We start from the raw sequence: 14,389 nt of genomic DNA on the forward strand, positions 1-14,389 counted from the left end.
ACATCGGGCATTATGTCACAAAGAATAATCAGGGGTTAAATGTGTTCAGGTTCACTGTTAAAAACATTTTTTTGAAATGGAAATGTCATGAAGTGTACGATGTTAATTTACAGGAAGTGCGTAACTCTGAAGTGTTCTAAACGTCAAATCTGTTATGATAGACGTTTTCTGCGCTCTGCTGCAAAGGTGTGGTGTTCGGTGACGGAATGATCTTTCGAAAGCACATAGTTTTCTGGATCCTTAAGTTTCTCAGAAGCCATCGATTTCAAAGGATGCGTGACGCCGCTAAGTGTGATGCAATCGCGTCATTACTTTTCGGGTTAGTAAGATGAATCTTCACAGTGTCGCAGTACACGTTTTGGTTCTCTTCTGGTCCTGTGTGGACTTGGTGTATGCCAGGCCAATGGCTGTGATTTGTTTTCCGTTTGGAGCTAGGAAATCGGCGTTTTCATTGGCAAAGTAAATGAAGACCTCTTGTGGAAACATTTTAGATAACAGCACACCTAATACAGCGTTCAGAATCGAACTTGACCTTAAGTGAACCTGTCTCCAACCCGAAGTTTGGCATGCAGGCCACAGTTCTCAACTGGATATGATCGTATTCGAGGTGGTATACCCTTATCCTCTGTCTAGCTTTGAACTGACGTACCCAGGAAGTTCCTGGGGGCTTAGTGTTTGACGTGGAGTCTCGACTACGATGTGAATTTTCACAAACGTAACTAATTTGCAAGAGGTTAGAGAAGAGAAAAGCGGCCGAAAAATACCCGGAAACAGTTTGCGGATTAAATTCCGAATTTTGAGATTTTTATTCAGATATCTGAAATCCATATACATCATAAAATTCGCCAGCCGGGGTGGCCGAGAGGTTCTAGGCGCTACAGTCTGGAATTGCGAGACCCCTACGGTCGCAGGTTCGAATCCTGCCTCGGGCATGGATGTGTGTGATGTCCTTAGGTTAGTTAGGTTTAAGTAGTTCTAAGTTCTAGGGGACTGATGACCTCAGAAGTTAAGTCCCATAGTGTTCAGAGCCATTTGAACCATCATAAAATTGGATGTACACTCAGGTGACAGAAGTCGTGAGATAGCGATATGCGCATGTGCATTTGGCGGTAGCATCGCGTACACAAGGTATAAAGGGGCAGTGCATCTGCAGGTCTGTGATCCATACGAAAAGGATTCCGACGTGATTCACGCAGCACGACGGGAATCAAAGGACTTTGACCGCGGAATGGTAGTTGGAGATGGACGCACGGGACGTACCATTTCGAAAATCATTAGGGAATTCCATCTTCCTGTATACACATCGTCCAGAGTGTGCCGACATCACCAAATTTCAGACATTACCTCTCACCGCTGACAATGTACTTAACGGCTGAGAGCAGCGGGGTTTCCGCAGAGTTGGGAATGATAACAGGAAAGCAACACTGCATACAATAACCGCAGAAATCAAAGTGCGATGTACGACGAAAGCATAAGTTAGGACAGTGCGGCAAAATCTGGCGTGATTGCAAAATGACGTCAGACGACCGACGCGAGGGCCGTTGCTAGTAGCGCGGCATCGCCTGCAGCGACATCCCTGATTTGGCCATACTGGTTGCACCATAGACGACTGGAAAGCCGAGGCCTGATCAAGGGAGTCCTGATTTCAGTTGGTAAGAGCTGATGATAGTCAACACGGTACTGTGCAAGCCGGTGGTGATTACATAATGGTGTGCCCTGCGTTTATGGAATGGACTGGGTCCTCCAGTTCAACTGAATCAAAAATGGTTCAAATGGCTGTGAGCACTATGGGACTCAACATCTATGGTCATCAGTCCCCTAGAACTTAGAACTACTTAAACCTAACTAACCTAAGGACATCACACAAGACCCAGTCATCACGAGGCAGAGAAAATCCCTGACCCCGCCGGGAATCGAACCCGGGAACCCGGGCGCGGGAAGCGAGAACGCTACCGCACGCCCACGAGCTGCGGACCAACTGAATCGATCATTCGTTGGAAATGGTTATGTTCAGCTACTTCGAGACCATCTGTAGCCACTCATGGACTTCATGTTCTCAAACTACGATGGAATTTTTGTGGGTGACAATGTGCCATGTCGCTGGGCCACAATCGGCTTGGTTTAAATGGCTCTGAGCACTATGGGACTTAACTTCTGAGGTCATCAGTCCCCTAGAACTTAGAACTACTTAAACCTAACTAACCTAAGGACGTCACACACATCCATGCCCGAGGCAGGATTCGAACCTGAGACCGTAGCGGTCGCTCGGTTCCAGACTGAAGTGCCTAGAACCGCTCGGCCACAAATGTTCGCGACTGGATTGAAGAACATTCTGGACAGTTCGACCGAATGATTTGGTCACCGAGATTGCTCGACATGAGTCCCATACAACATTTACGGGACATAATCGAGAGGTCAGGTCACGCACGAAGTCCTGCTTGAGCAATACTTCCCCAATTATGGAAGGCTGTAGAGGCAGCATGGTTCAGTATTTATGCAGGGGACTTCCAGCAAATTATTAAGTCCAAGCCACGTTAATCGCTGCGCTACACCGGGCAAAAGGAGGTCCGACATGACATTAGGGTGTATCACACGACTTTTAACACCTCAACTACTGGACCGATTGCAACCAAATTTGGTACACTTATACCTCACTGTCAGACAACAATCGCTGTTGGGGGTAAGAACCACCTACCTATTACAGTTCAGGAGATAAGACGCCATAAACAACGAGATACGTGAAAACTGCAGCATCGTGTATGAGGTTGTGTGTTTCTGACTGTACAGTGTTACCAACTTCAGGTAGAGTTTATACCCAATGAATGAATTATGGATTCATGGTGCTGATTAGGTAATCCATGGAAACATGACTACGCTGTAAGGTCGCATTACTATCGAGGACTATGTGAAGATGTTTTCTAATCACGTCCATTTCATGGTACCACGTTTATTACCCAAAGGTGCAGCTGTGTCTTAAAACACATCTCGCATCGTCCAACAAGAGAATGAACTGTCGCATTCGTCTGGGCTACCAAAGTAAGAACATCTCAGTACTACTCAACCTTTGTGGTTTGAGTTGGAGAGAAGAATGCGTGATCGCTATCCAACTCCGTCATCGTTACCTGAACTGGTTCTGTTTTTCTGGAAGAATGATTCCCTTGAAAACCTTACAGGACCCGTTTGTGTCCATTCTGAGACGACTGAAAACCATTTTGAGTGTCAGCCCTCTACTGCTAACATAAATCAGTACTTTTATACACTCCTGGAAATTGAAATAAGAACACCGTGAATTCATTGTCCCAGGAAGGGGAAACTTTATTGACACATTCCTGGGGTCAGATACATCACATGATCACACTGACAGAGCCACAGGCACATAGACACAGGCAACAGAGCATGCACAATGTCGGCACTAGTACAGTGTATATCCACCTTTCGCAGCAATGCAGGCTGCTATTCTCCCATGGAGACGATCGTAGAGATGCTGGATGTAGTCCTGTGGAACGGCTTGCCATGCCATTTCCTCCTGGCGCCTCAGTTGGACCAGCGTTCGTGCTGGACGTGCAGACCGCGTGAGACGACGCTTCATCCAGTCCCAAACATGCTCAATGAGGGACAGATCCGGAGATCTTGCTGGCCAGGGTAGTTGACTTACACCTTCTAGAGCACGTTGGGTGGCACGGGATACATGCGGACGTGCATTGTCCTGTTGGAACAGCAAGTTCCCTTGCCGGTCTAGGAATGGTAGAACGATGGGTTCGATGACGGTTTGGATGTACCGTGCACTATTCAGTGTCCCCTCGACGATCACCAGTGGTGTACGGCCAGTGTAGGAGATCGCTCCCCACACCATGATGCCGGGTGTTGGCCCTGTGTGCCTCGGTCGTATGCAGTCCTGATTGTGGCGCTCACCTGCACGGCGCCAAACACGCATACGACCATCATTGGCACCAAGGCAGAAGCGACTCCCATCGCTGAAGACGACACGTCTCCATTCACGCCTGTCGCGACACCACTGGAGGCGGGATGCACGATGTTGGGGCGTGAGCGGAAGACGGCCTAACGGTGTGCGGGACCGTAGCCCAGCTTCATGGAGACGGTTGCGAATGGTCCTCGCCGATACCCCAGGAGCAACAGTGTCCCTAATTTGCTGGGAAGTGGCGGTGCGGTCCCCTACGGCACTGCGTAGGATCCTACGGTCTTGGCGTGCATCCGTGCGTCGCTGCAGTCCGGTCCCAGGTCGACGGGCACGTGCACCTTCCGCCGACCACTGGCGACAACATCGATGTACTGTGGAGACCTCACGCCCCACGTGTTGAGCAATTCGGCGGTACGTCCACCCGGCCTCCCGCATGCCCACTATATGCCCTCGCTCAAAGTCCGTCAACTGCACATACGGTTCACGTCCACGCTGTCGCGGCATGCTACCAGTGTTAAAGACTGCGATGGAGCTCCGTATGCCACGACAAACTGGCTGACACTGACGGCGGTGGTGCACAAATGCTGCACAGCTAGCGCCATTCGACGGCCAACACCGCGGTTCCTGGTGTGTCCGCCGTGCCGTGCGTGTGATCATTGCTTGTACAGCCCTCTCGCAGTGTCCGGAGCAAGTATGGTGGGTCTGACACACCGGTGTCAATGTGTTCTTTTTTCCATTTCCAGGAGTGTACATATTAATTCTAGCTGGAAAAAATTAAAGCTGCCTTTACCAATATTGCAGATCATTCTAATGTAAGCATAAAAATAAGTCAACAGTTAAAGAACTTTTGTTCATGATTTTTTAAATATAAAGTGTACAGCCAAACAAACAGCTTTAGTCCATTACAATCACTATAACTTTTATACATATACATTTAACTAAAATAAACAGAATCTACTCTTGATAATATCCCAGATCATGTTAACTTAGGAACAGAAATAAGTCAACAGATCATCTGAAGATTTGTTATTAATTTAAATACAAAAGTCCTAGTCATACAGACAGCTGCATCTCACTGCAGATACAATAACTCTGTATTCATGTTAATGCCAAACATGAAAAAAAGAAAAAAAATGCTATAAACGGCATGTAATATACTATTAGAAATAAGATATCAGATCATCTGAAGTTTTTTCTTGTAGTAATTTATTTATTTAATTTATCTTATGCTCTCATGTTATCGCCATTCGAATTAAAATACTTGCCCTTATATCGACTTTAATACATGTGAAGAGCAACAACTTACATCTCTGTACAAAGTAGGCCTATGCCATATCTTTCTGTCAGGATCTTTGTCACAACCAACAGTTGTAAAGCGCATGCTGGATGCTGGAAAAGTCTTGCCGTCAAACTGTAAATTAATATAGTTCGTGTGGAAGTGTGTGTACTGATATAACTACTAGACATCAAATTGGAGGCAGACAGATGGACACTAACCGAAAAAAGCCGCCTATACCGTCGCAGTATGTAAAAACTAAATTTACATCCATATCGACAGATAAGCTATAGTCATGGTGATACATTAAAGTGTGACCCATCTTTCTGCCATAGAGCCAGCACCCAGGATTATGCTACCAGTAATGATGTAACTTCCTGAAACCATCTGAAGATGAACCTGAAAAGGTTCGAAAACCGGTTCATGGAATAAAACATAACTATTCAAAAAAGTGACTGGTTGCAGTTCTGTATAATTTACTTACATTCAGTATACACTCACGGTTCTAAAATATCCCTAATGTTGTGTTTTTGGTGTTTCCATATTTTTGTCTACCCTCTACATCTACGCACCAGTTATACTTCCAGGAACTGTTCTCGTCGTTCCTCAGTACGCTGATGTCATCCGCTTATACTTGACGCAGTTTTGGTGCATTAAATATGAAGTTCTGTTAAGCTCCCATGTAGCTTTCTAAGAAAGAGCTTTATACCTGTAGATGTACTGTAACTCTTGAAACACGAACTGACCTATTCATAGTAACAATAACTGGATAATTAGTTCAGTCTGATTAAAGCAGTCTGTGATTAAGGCAAAAGACAAAGTTTGTATGTGTAATGCTTAACAGAACGGTCCTAGAAAACAGTGACAAAATGGTATGCAGGGATAGTCCTACTATCATAGCTCTACCACCCAGTAGTATACTTTTTAAAAAATGCATTCTATACAGTTGGGACATTAGATCATCCAACTCCTGAGCTGGTTGGAGAGCCCTGCCCCTAAAGCTGGAAAGGCAAAACAGCGTTTGGGAAGCACAAAGACAAGCAGCATAACCTCTCGCCAAGCGTGAGCAGTCATTGTCTTGTTGAAATGGTGGCCCAAGATGGCTTGCCTTGAAGGGCAACAAAACTGGACGTCGAATATCGTCGACGTACCGCTGTGAAGTATCTCACACACACACACACACACACACACACACACACACACACACACACACACACACAAAAACACACAAACACACACATCTATCATCACTGTTGGGCAGTATGGTGGGCGATAATCAGGTTGGTATCACACCGCTCTTTTGCGCGCTTCCACATACGTCTTCGCTGATCATCAGGGCTCAGTTCGATTTGGGACTCATCACTGAAGACAAGAATCCGGAGAGAAGACGTGTCTGGAGTTGCCCACTACAGTGGTGGGATACGAGTCTCACCGTTGCCTGCCAAACGGCCCAAAAACCAGGAGTGTTGGTCTGGAGTGCCATTCCTTTTTAACGATCGTTCAGAGAGGTACATCGACGACATTCTACGCCCTGTTTTGTTGCCATTCAAACTAATTCATTGTACTGTTTCTCCTGGATGGACTCGGGTTTAAAAAAATGTAAACGAAATATTACCATAAATTTTATAAATAATCGACAAGTGCGCCAAAGAAGAAAAAATAGAACTACAATGGGCATGTTATTCTATGGACCCTTGCGCTTATATCCATGAACTATCTTTCCTTTGTCTTTCGCATATCTGCTTGGTTTCGGACCTAAGAGGACGTTCTTGTGTAAAGCTCATCTTGCTGTACCAGCTGATAATGTAAGTTGTACTTAAAACCCGAAAAATGTGATGGTTATTTTGTCAAAAAAATTTGTGTTTGTGGACAATCAATTGGTAGTCTGATAACTGGATTGTCTTAAGTAGATATGGGCCTTAACAAAGAATTTTCATTGTTAGGCGCCATCTTAGAAAACTCTCTAACATTTTTCTTTTAGCTCATCTACGAGACATACCGTCGGTTCGGACAATTAACTTTATTTCAGATCCCACGAGACCGGAGGCAGCTACCAATAATTTAACAATTTTACTTACAGATTTTCTTTATATAACGGGATAACATCCTAGGCAGAAAAGGCCTGGTCACAGGTATCCAGTTCCATTATAGGATTTCATTTGTAGATGCTACTCTTGTTATCTTATATTGTGGAATCGACACGAAACCATGATGTTAAGTTACGTATTGCAGTAGTGTACATTGAACAGACTTGGCAAATATTCTCTGGAGCAACAATAACACGACTTCTCACGAGCCTGAAATAATATCTGTAGTGTTGGGTAAATAAGAAAAGGACAATTAATTATCGACGATTACATAACTACCCCGAGAACGAAGCTAGTTTACTGAGTGCTTATACACGTCGGGCTAAATTGAACGACGTATTACACTGTTAATAATATTCCTACATTAGTTATTTCTCTTTTGTGCTGAGCTATTGCATTAATGTGTGTTTCATTTTTATATAAGTCACGGCTCACATTCATTCTATTACATTACACTGACAGCAAAGAAAAAGAGTCACAAATAATTTTTATTTTGATACATTACACCATCCTGGGCTTACATTTCAGCACGATAGTGCCTGCCCATATACGACGACAGTTTCTATTGCTTGTCTTCGTGCTTGCCAAACCCTATCTTCGTCATTTGGTCTTAAGATGTCTTCCCAGTTCAGCAAGTTTACAGAGATAGGGAAAGGGCCCTCCCACTAACTCTTGATTTTGACCACTTACCGCATCAAGTGGCCATAATTTTGCACGATATACAGCAGGAGGACAAGCAACAACTCTATCAATCAATGACACGCCGAATAACTGCTGGCATAATGGTCAGAGGTGGAGCAATGAGTTGTTGACTTTGTGAAGTTCTCTCTTTTGAATATGAATAGCTCATCCAGCTTTTCAGCAGTTATAATTTTTTTTTGTACATGTGCACCACATCTACTGATGTCCATCCCATTCGGATAAATCCTTGATGGTGCATATTTTTTTCTCTTAAGAGTCTGTTTCGTTACGAAGTAAAACGTCTCTTACGAAGCTAGAAAGAATCACTGTAACGTATAGAATTATTTAAACTCAGCTGTTTTTCATGGCAGTTTTTACATATCAGTAATGTTGCTATGATGGGTGATGGTGAGTAAGTAAACTACTATACGTGCAGCAACGTCAGCTGCCCTCGCGTGTCTGCCTGTTTGGGTGAGCATAGCTCATTATGTGCATCCCGATCTCCCCCTGAATAGTTGTCTCAACACACAATGCGTTGGCTTGTGCAGCATTGCTGCCGAGTAGTGCATACAGACAAGTGTGGGCAGGAGTGCGCATCTACGTAGCATGATATTGAGGTAGTCATACATTATACAATGTGAACATTATGCAAAAAATAGCGTGGAAGCATTGATTAAACACATAGAACGTTGTATAGGCATTGTAATCATAACGTTGACTCCTGTCATGTGGCTCATATCAATCAATAGAAGCATTTTGACAGATTGTTAAAGACTGGCATATATGATATTACTGTGGATAAAATTGTCAATTACGAAGTCTCTTTCTTCCTGTGATCCGATTTTGAAGAAACGAAGTCTATACGGTGCGCAAAGAAACGCTCAAGTTACGTCTGAAAACCCCCTGAAAGAGGGGTGGCTATGAAGTAAATCCTGTTTCGTGCCCCTAAACTATGCTCAAATTATCTATGAAAACCCCATGAAAATTTTCAGGTGGTTTCGTAGATTAGCGTTTTCAGGCAGAGAAACAAATACAACTGTTTTAGGTGAAACTTAAATCACTGTGTTCTTTTTCTGAAATCTGTTTTTGATGAAGTAAGGCCCATATGTTTTCTCAAGGTATGCTCAAGTTACCGTTCAAAATCCCATGAAAATCCGTCCACTAGTTTTGGTGAAGCGTGTTCAAACAGATAAACAGACAGACAATTTTACAGATTTATTGTTTGTACAAATATAGATTCGAGAACCTGCTTGCACGTAAAAGTAAATAAATATCCTTACCTAAAAGGAGTTCACTTATCATCTCGAATAAGCCTCGTACCTGAAAATAAATAAAAGATGTTTGCCATTTCATACATACTGAGACCATAAAAAAGAGAAAGAAAATAAAACTGCACTCTGCACTGAGCGGAGAACAGTGGGAGTAACAAAATGTTTTTGCATGTCAATAAAAATTAAATTTTTTCGTTCTAGACACATTACAACTTTTGGAAGAGGAGAAGATATGATAACTACACTCTCATATCTTAAGGCTTTATACGGGAACAGTTCGATTGTTTGATTATGGTGAGTGAGCGCGTCGTAATCCTTATAAACTGCAGTCTAGCTGACCCGAACCTTAAAGCTACTTTTTGTTGTCACTTCATTCTCTCGCCGGCCACGAGCAGCATTAATAGAAATTGCAACAAGCAAAATATTCTGAAACAATTTAAAATGTAAGATATCTACATTTTCTCAAAATTATTGACACGGTAGGGTTTACATTGTAAATTTCATTTCAAATATTGTTGTCTTAAAAGACATGTTTTTTATTTTTAATTGCACCTCGGTGATACAACACACACCATCTTCAGTTAAGCGCTATTTTCTATTAATAGCTGAGATGACATGCTGCAAAAACTTGCACTACACGCAACAAGTTCCGTGGACGCTGATTGTTTCTGCCCCTTTTACTAGAAATACAGTGATGTTGTCCATTGAAGCCTGATCACACTGTGCCGTAGAGAGGGTTGAAAAAGGTGGCCTTTATCACCAAATCCGGCTGCAATAAATAAATCTGATACACACTGCAAGTGATGTTTTTGTTGCTACGTATGTCAAAAGTTTAGTGGAACGGTAGCCCATGTGACATTGACGTAGTTTAGTTTAGTTTTAGTTTTGTCATGTTCCGTAAATCATTTTCCCGATTATTTTATCTATGTGATGTGGAAAAAGTCAGATTACATTATATGTATAGGCACATGAATAGTGTTAACATTAATATTACTGAAATGTTTAGTTCTACACATGCAACTACATTAAGAGGTACAATGGAGTAGAAGGAGTTGTCCAAAAGAAATGATTTTAAGCTAGATTTAAAACTTTATCTGCTACCTGCCAGACACTTTATGTTGTTGGGCAAATGATCAAATATTTTTGTTGCTGAATAGTGTACTCCTTTTTGAGCAACTTACAGCTTCAATAACGGATAGGAAAGGTCATTTTTCCCTCTAGCGTTGTACGTATGAACATCACTGTTCTTTGCGAATTGAGATGGATTATTTGTAACGATTTTCATTAGAGAATGTATGTACTCTGATGGTACAGTAACGATACCTAACTGCTTGAAAAGGTGCCTACATGATGTCCTATAGTGAACACCACTAATTATTCTCACTGCTCTCTTTTGTGCTATCAATACTAAGTGGTGAATTACCCAAGAAAACTCTTCCATAAGACATTATTGAGTGGAAATATGCAAAGTACGTTTTATTACCAAAGGGAGTATTGGTCAGACTAAGACTTTATATGTGTGGATTATTGTGGAGGGATGTAGTCCTTCTGAAACGCCTCTATATGGCTTCGTTGACCTTATTTGGGATTTTTTGTATGCCTTAGCAATCTCTTTGTCTATGCACTTGTGCTTTTGAATCTGGGGACAAGGATGAACAGCAAAGTGTTTTATTAAACAGGCACAGTGGCACTTTATTATTCATACTTTGCTATTTCTCTACTTATATTTTACGTCTCACACATCTATAGGTATATTAGGTATACATGAACTGCCGCCCGGGATTAGCCGAGCGGTCGCAGGCGCTGCAGTCATGGACTGTGCGGCTGATCCCGGCGGAGGTTCGAGTCCTCCCTCGGGCATGGGTGTGTGTGTTTGTCCTTCGGATAATTTAGGTTCAGTAGTGTGTAAGCTTAGAGGCTGATGACCTTAGCAGTTAAGTCCCATAAGATTTCACACACACATTTGAACATTTTTTTTTTATACATGAACTCCTACAAACATGTTTATTATGTATCCATGCTATATTCGTGTGTTACGTTTTGTGCTCCTTATCTCAACAGCTAGAGAAATAGTATAGGTATCAGTTCGTGATACTGCCATATACTTTGGTTCACAGGTAGGGGTTCCCTGAGTGGTAGTGGCAGTTTCGACAACTTTTGTTAGAGTTTAAGTACAGCTCGGCTGCGTCAAAGAGACATTAGTGGAAAATAGTCAGCAGCCATTTTCCAGGTTGTTGTAGGTAGCTAGGACGTACTTTCTTTGCCACCTGTGCACCTCGGTCCTGAAATGTGTGTGCAGCACTGTACTTTGGGACTTCGGTAAGTGAGGGTGCCTCCTCAGGTCATTTCTAGTACGGTAAGTTACAAATTTGTAAAACTTGGTTAAGTTTGAGAAGCTAACACGTTTCCGTCAGACGTAGCCACGATGAATCACGCCTTAGAATGTAGTTCAGTTAGGAAGTGCTATCATGCTTATTAATATTTAATTTCTTTAACTCGATTCTTAGTCTTATCGCAGCTTAGCGATGGGAGATTGCTTTGACCAGCTTATCTCTCATTTCAGTTAGTGTGAGAGTCTTACGTGTGAACCTGTTGTGTGCTTTCCGTATGTTCGTGATAGAAATCTGTTTACGTGTTTGAGTTTTGTTTCATTTCGTGAGTTTCACATTTTCTGTGCCGCGTGAGACGGCGATAGCAACCAAGTGCTTCTCGTGTGGTATACTGAACCTTCATATTCTCTTATTTTCCCTTTTTATTATAACCTTCTGTGTAGGTGTAATTTTATTTTATTCGAATATCTTTCGTGGATTAGGTGTTTCACATTGGGTTTGTATTTGAATTAGACCACGTATGTTCACATCACGTGGTTAGCCTTCAGTTCAACATAATCATATATTGAAGTTCGTTGTTCGACCTGAATTTCAAACCCTGTGCCACTTTGTATTTGTTCTAAATGTTTACGTATTTCCTGTACTTCAGAATTTCTATGCGAGCTACTAACCACGCGGTTGATCTGTAAAGCTCGTCACACTCTGGCCCACCGTGCGTAAGTATGGTGTACCGAACGATCCGCTTGGTTTCTCTTTTTACTGCGTGTGAACTGTTGATACGAATGCACGTGTGCATGTAATCTGACGAATCCTTCCCATTTTACTTGTGCTATACTGTTTCCATGTGTTGAAGTGGTTATTGTTATACAACGAACATCAAGCTTTGCCTTGCGATTACGATTTTTAATATATACTTTTCTGTTATTTAAGCCTTAAATAAATGTTCAATGGTTTCTTAATTGTGTCTCTAACGTACTTAGTGCAACCGATCCAATTTTTCAGTCTGGTTCCGTTACAATCATATGATTATCAGTGACTTTTTTATTTTTAATATTTTATATGTTGTGTTAATATGAGCATTTTTATTTTGAATTTAATCAAATGACAGTCAGAGAGATAACTTTCCAGAGCTTCAGCTTAATTCATTTCATAATTCATCAACCTAAGGACTTTATTGATTGAGACTTACTCTGTACGAACGAGCATTAGTCTAGCTTTCACTCTGACCACTGGGTAAGATGTCTTACTAGAAAAGCTATGGGGATCATTCACTACTGTTGGACAAGTTAGTAGTTTTGTCTATTGCAGAATTTTTATTCCATCTTTAACAGATGCAATTTCCTTGTTGGTTTACTGCCAACGGTTAGTCCAAAGTATTATAGTTTGTCACATTATTTTATATAATGATTGCAAATGATGATGTACAAGTCAAGGAAAGGCTATAGCGTCAGCGTATTGCACGATGGAGTATAACATATGCGGAACATGTTTCATTGCGGAGGCGACTATGTGACGTCAGTGGAAGGTCAGAACATGGCCTGATAACAGTACGAATAAGGTATGTAAAACTACACTAACGTAACTATATAACTTCGCAACTCCCATGGCATTGGGTCATGAAAGGCACTCTGCTGAAGTGCACGTATATATTCAGCTATAGATTTGGACTCGTAATAAAGACTTTTGGCTGCAGTATACGGCCTAGGAGTGCATACAACAGGGGCTTGCAATAGGTGACGCTAAACCTGTAATATGTTTTTTGGATTATAAAGTTACAATATTTGCAGTTAGAGTGTTTATCATTCATTGTGAAAGACAGGACCGTGAATTTGACTCCAGTATACTGATGAATAACAATTTTTGTCGAATGGAGTTTCCAGTCTTTCTACGGGTTATTTCTTCTAGTTTCATTTCCCTTTTACTTATAATATCAAGTTTTCAACAACGAATGGTGTAATGGCAGGTAATGGCATCGTAGTGAAGGAAAATACAACGTAGTATGCCATATGTACCCAATTTTCCACCGCACACTTAGAGGACTTCGGTTAGGTGTGAATTTCTAACATTTTTGGTAAGAATTCAAACGACCGTTTCATTATACTAACAAGAACGACAACACCACACCTCTAGCATATGATGCTAAGTACAACTCTTGCCACATTGCGTCGACGTCTCGATGCGAAGACAGCTATTTTGATATGAAGAAACTATCTGCATAGAGGTTTTGCTTCAAAATCTGCCACTGTCGTTATATGCGGCACCAAAGTTTCTTCTAACTCCACTGTGGTTTCGCAAATGAGACACTGAATGAGGTCGCAGAAGAAACAACGCAGCAGAAGGGAATACTAGGAATGTTTAGGAAATCCAATTGGTTTCCTGTGACCGTCAACAAATTTTCCACAAATTAACCCGAGTGTTCACTCACAACTGTGAACGGTTCGTTTCCGGACATGAGAAAGTTGGTTATAAATAGATGACATCAAAATGTGTAATGGTAATTTAGAAACACCTTATATGTTAGCTCCCACGACCATTTACAACAAATAAACTCCTGGTCTGTTGGACTGTGTCTTAACTGAAATCTTCCCAATCTCAGAGTTTCGATCTGCGTGTGGGAATTCAGCCTCAGAGTTTCGATCTGTCAGTGTGAATCGTTCTTAACTATCATTTTTCCTTAATTACACGAGTGAGTACTGCAGCTCGAAAGTTAGGATGAGTTTGGTGAAGAAGAGATGCTCTTTGTCAAAAACATTATTTTTACGTAAATGAACGTTAAGGTGATGTGGTACCACATCAAAGAATAAGTATACTTTTCTCTACTTTCG

General features: G+C 41.9%; 1 protein-coding gene across 1 annotated transcript in view; it reads right to left on the reverse strand.

Moving 5' to 3' along the window:
* LOC124787662 (lysosomal-associated transmembrane protein 4B-like) overlaps positions 1-14,389 on the reverse strand; it is an 80,045-nt gene that overhangs the window by 40,145 nt on the left and 25,511 nt on the right. The window contains exon 3 of the mRNA XM_047254473.1: positions 9,244-9,283. Within this exon, the coding sequence (XP_047110429.1) occupies positions 9,244-9,283 (40 nt within the window). The remainder of the gene's footprint in view (positions 1-9,243; positions 9,284-14,389) is intronic.

The sequence above is a fragment of the Schistocerca piceifrons genome, chromosome 1, assembly GCF_021461385.2.
Source record: "Schistocerca piceifrons isolate TAMUIC-IGC-003096 chromosome 1, iqSchPice1.1, whole genome shotgun sequence".
Classification (NCBI taxonomy): Eukaryota; Metazoa; Arthropoda; class Insecta; order Orthoptera; family Acrididae; genus Schistocerca; species Schistocerca piceifrons.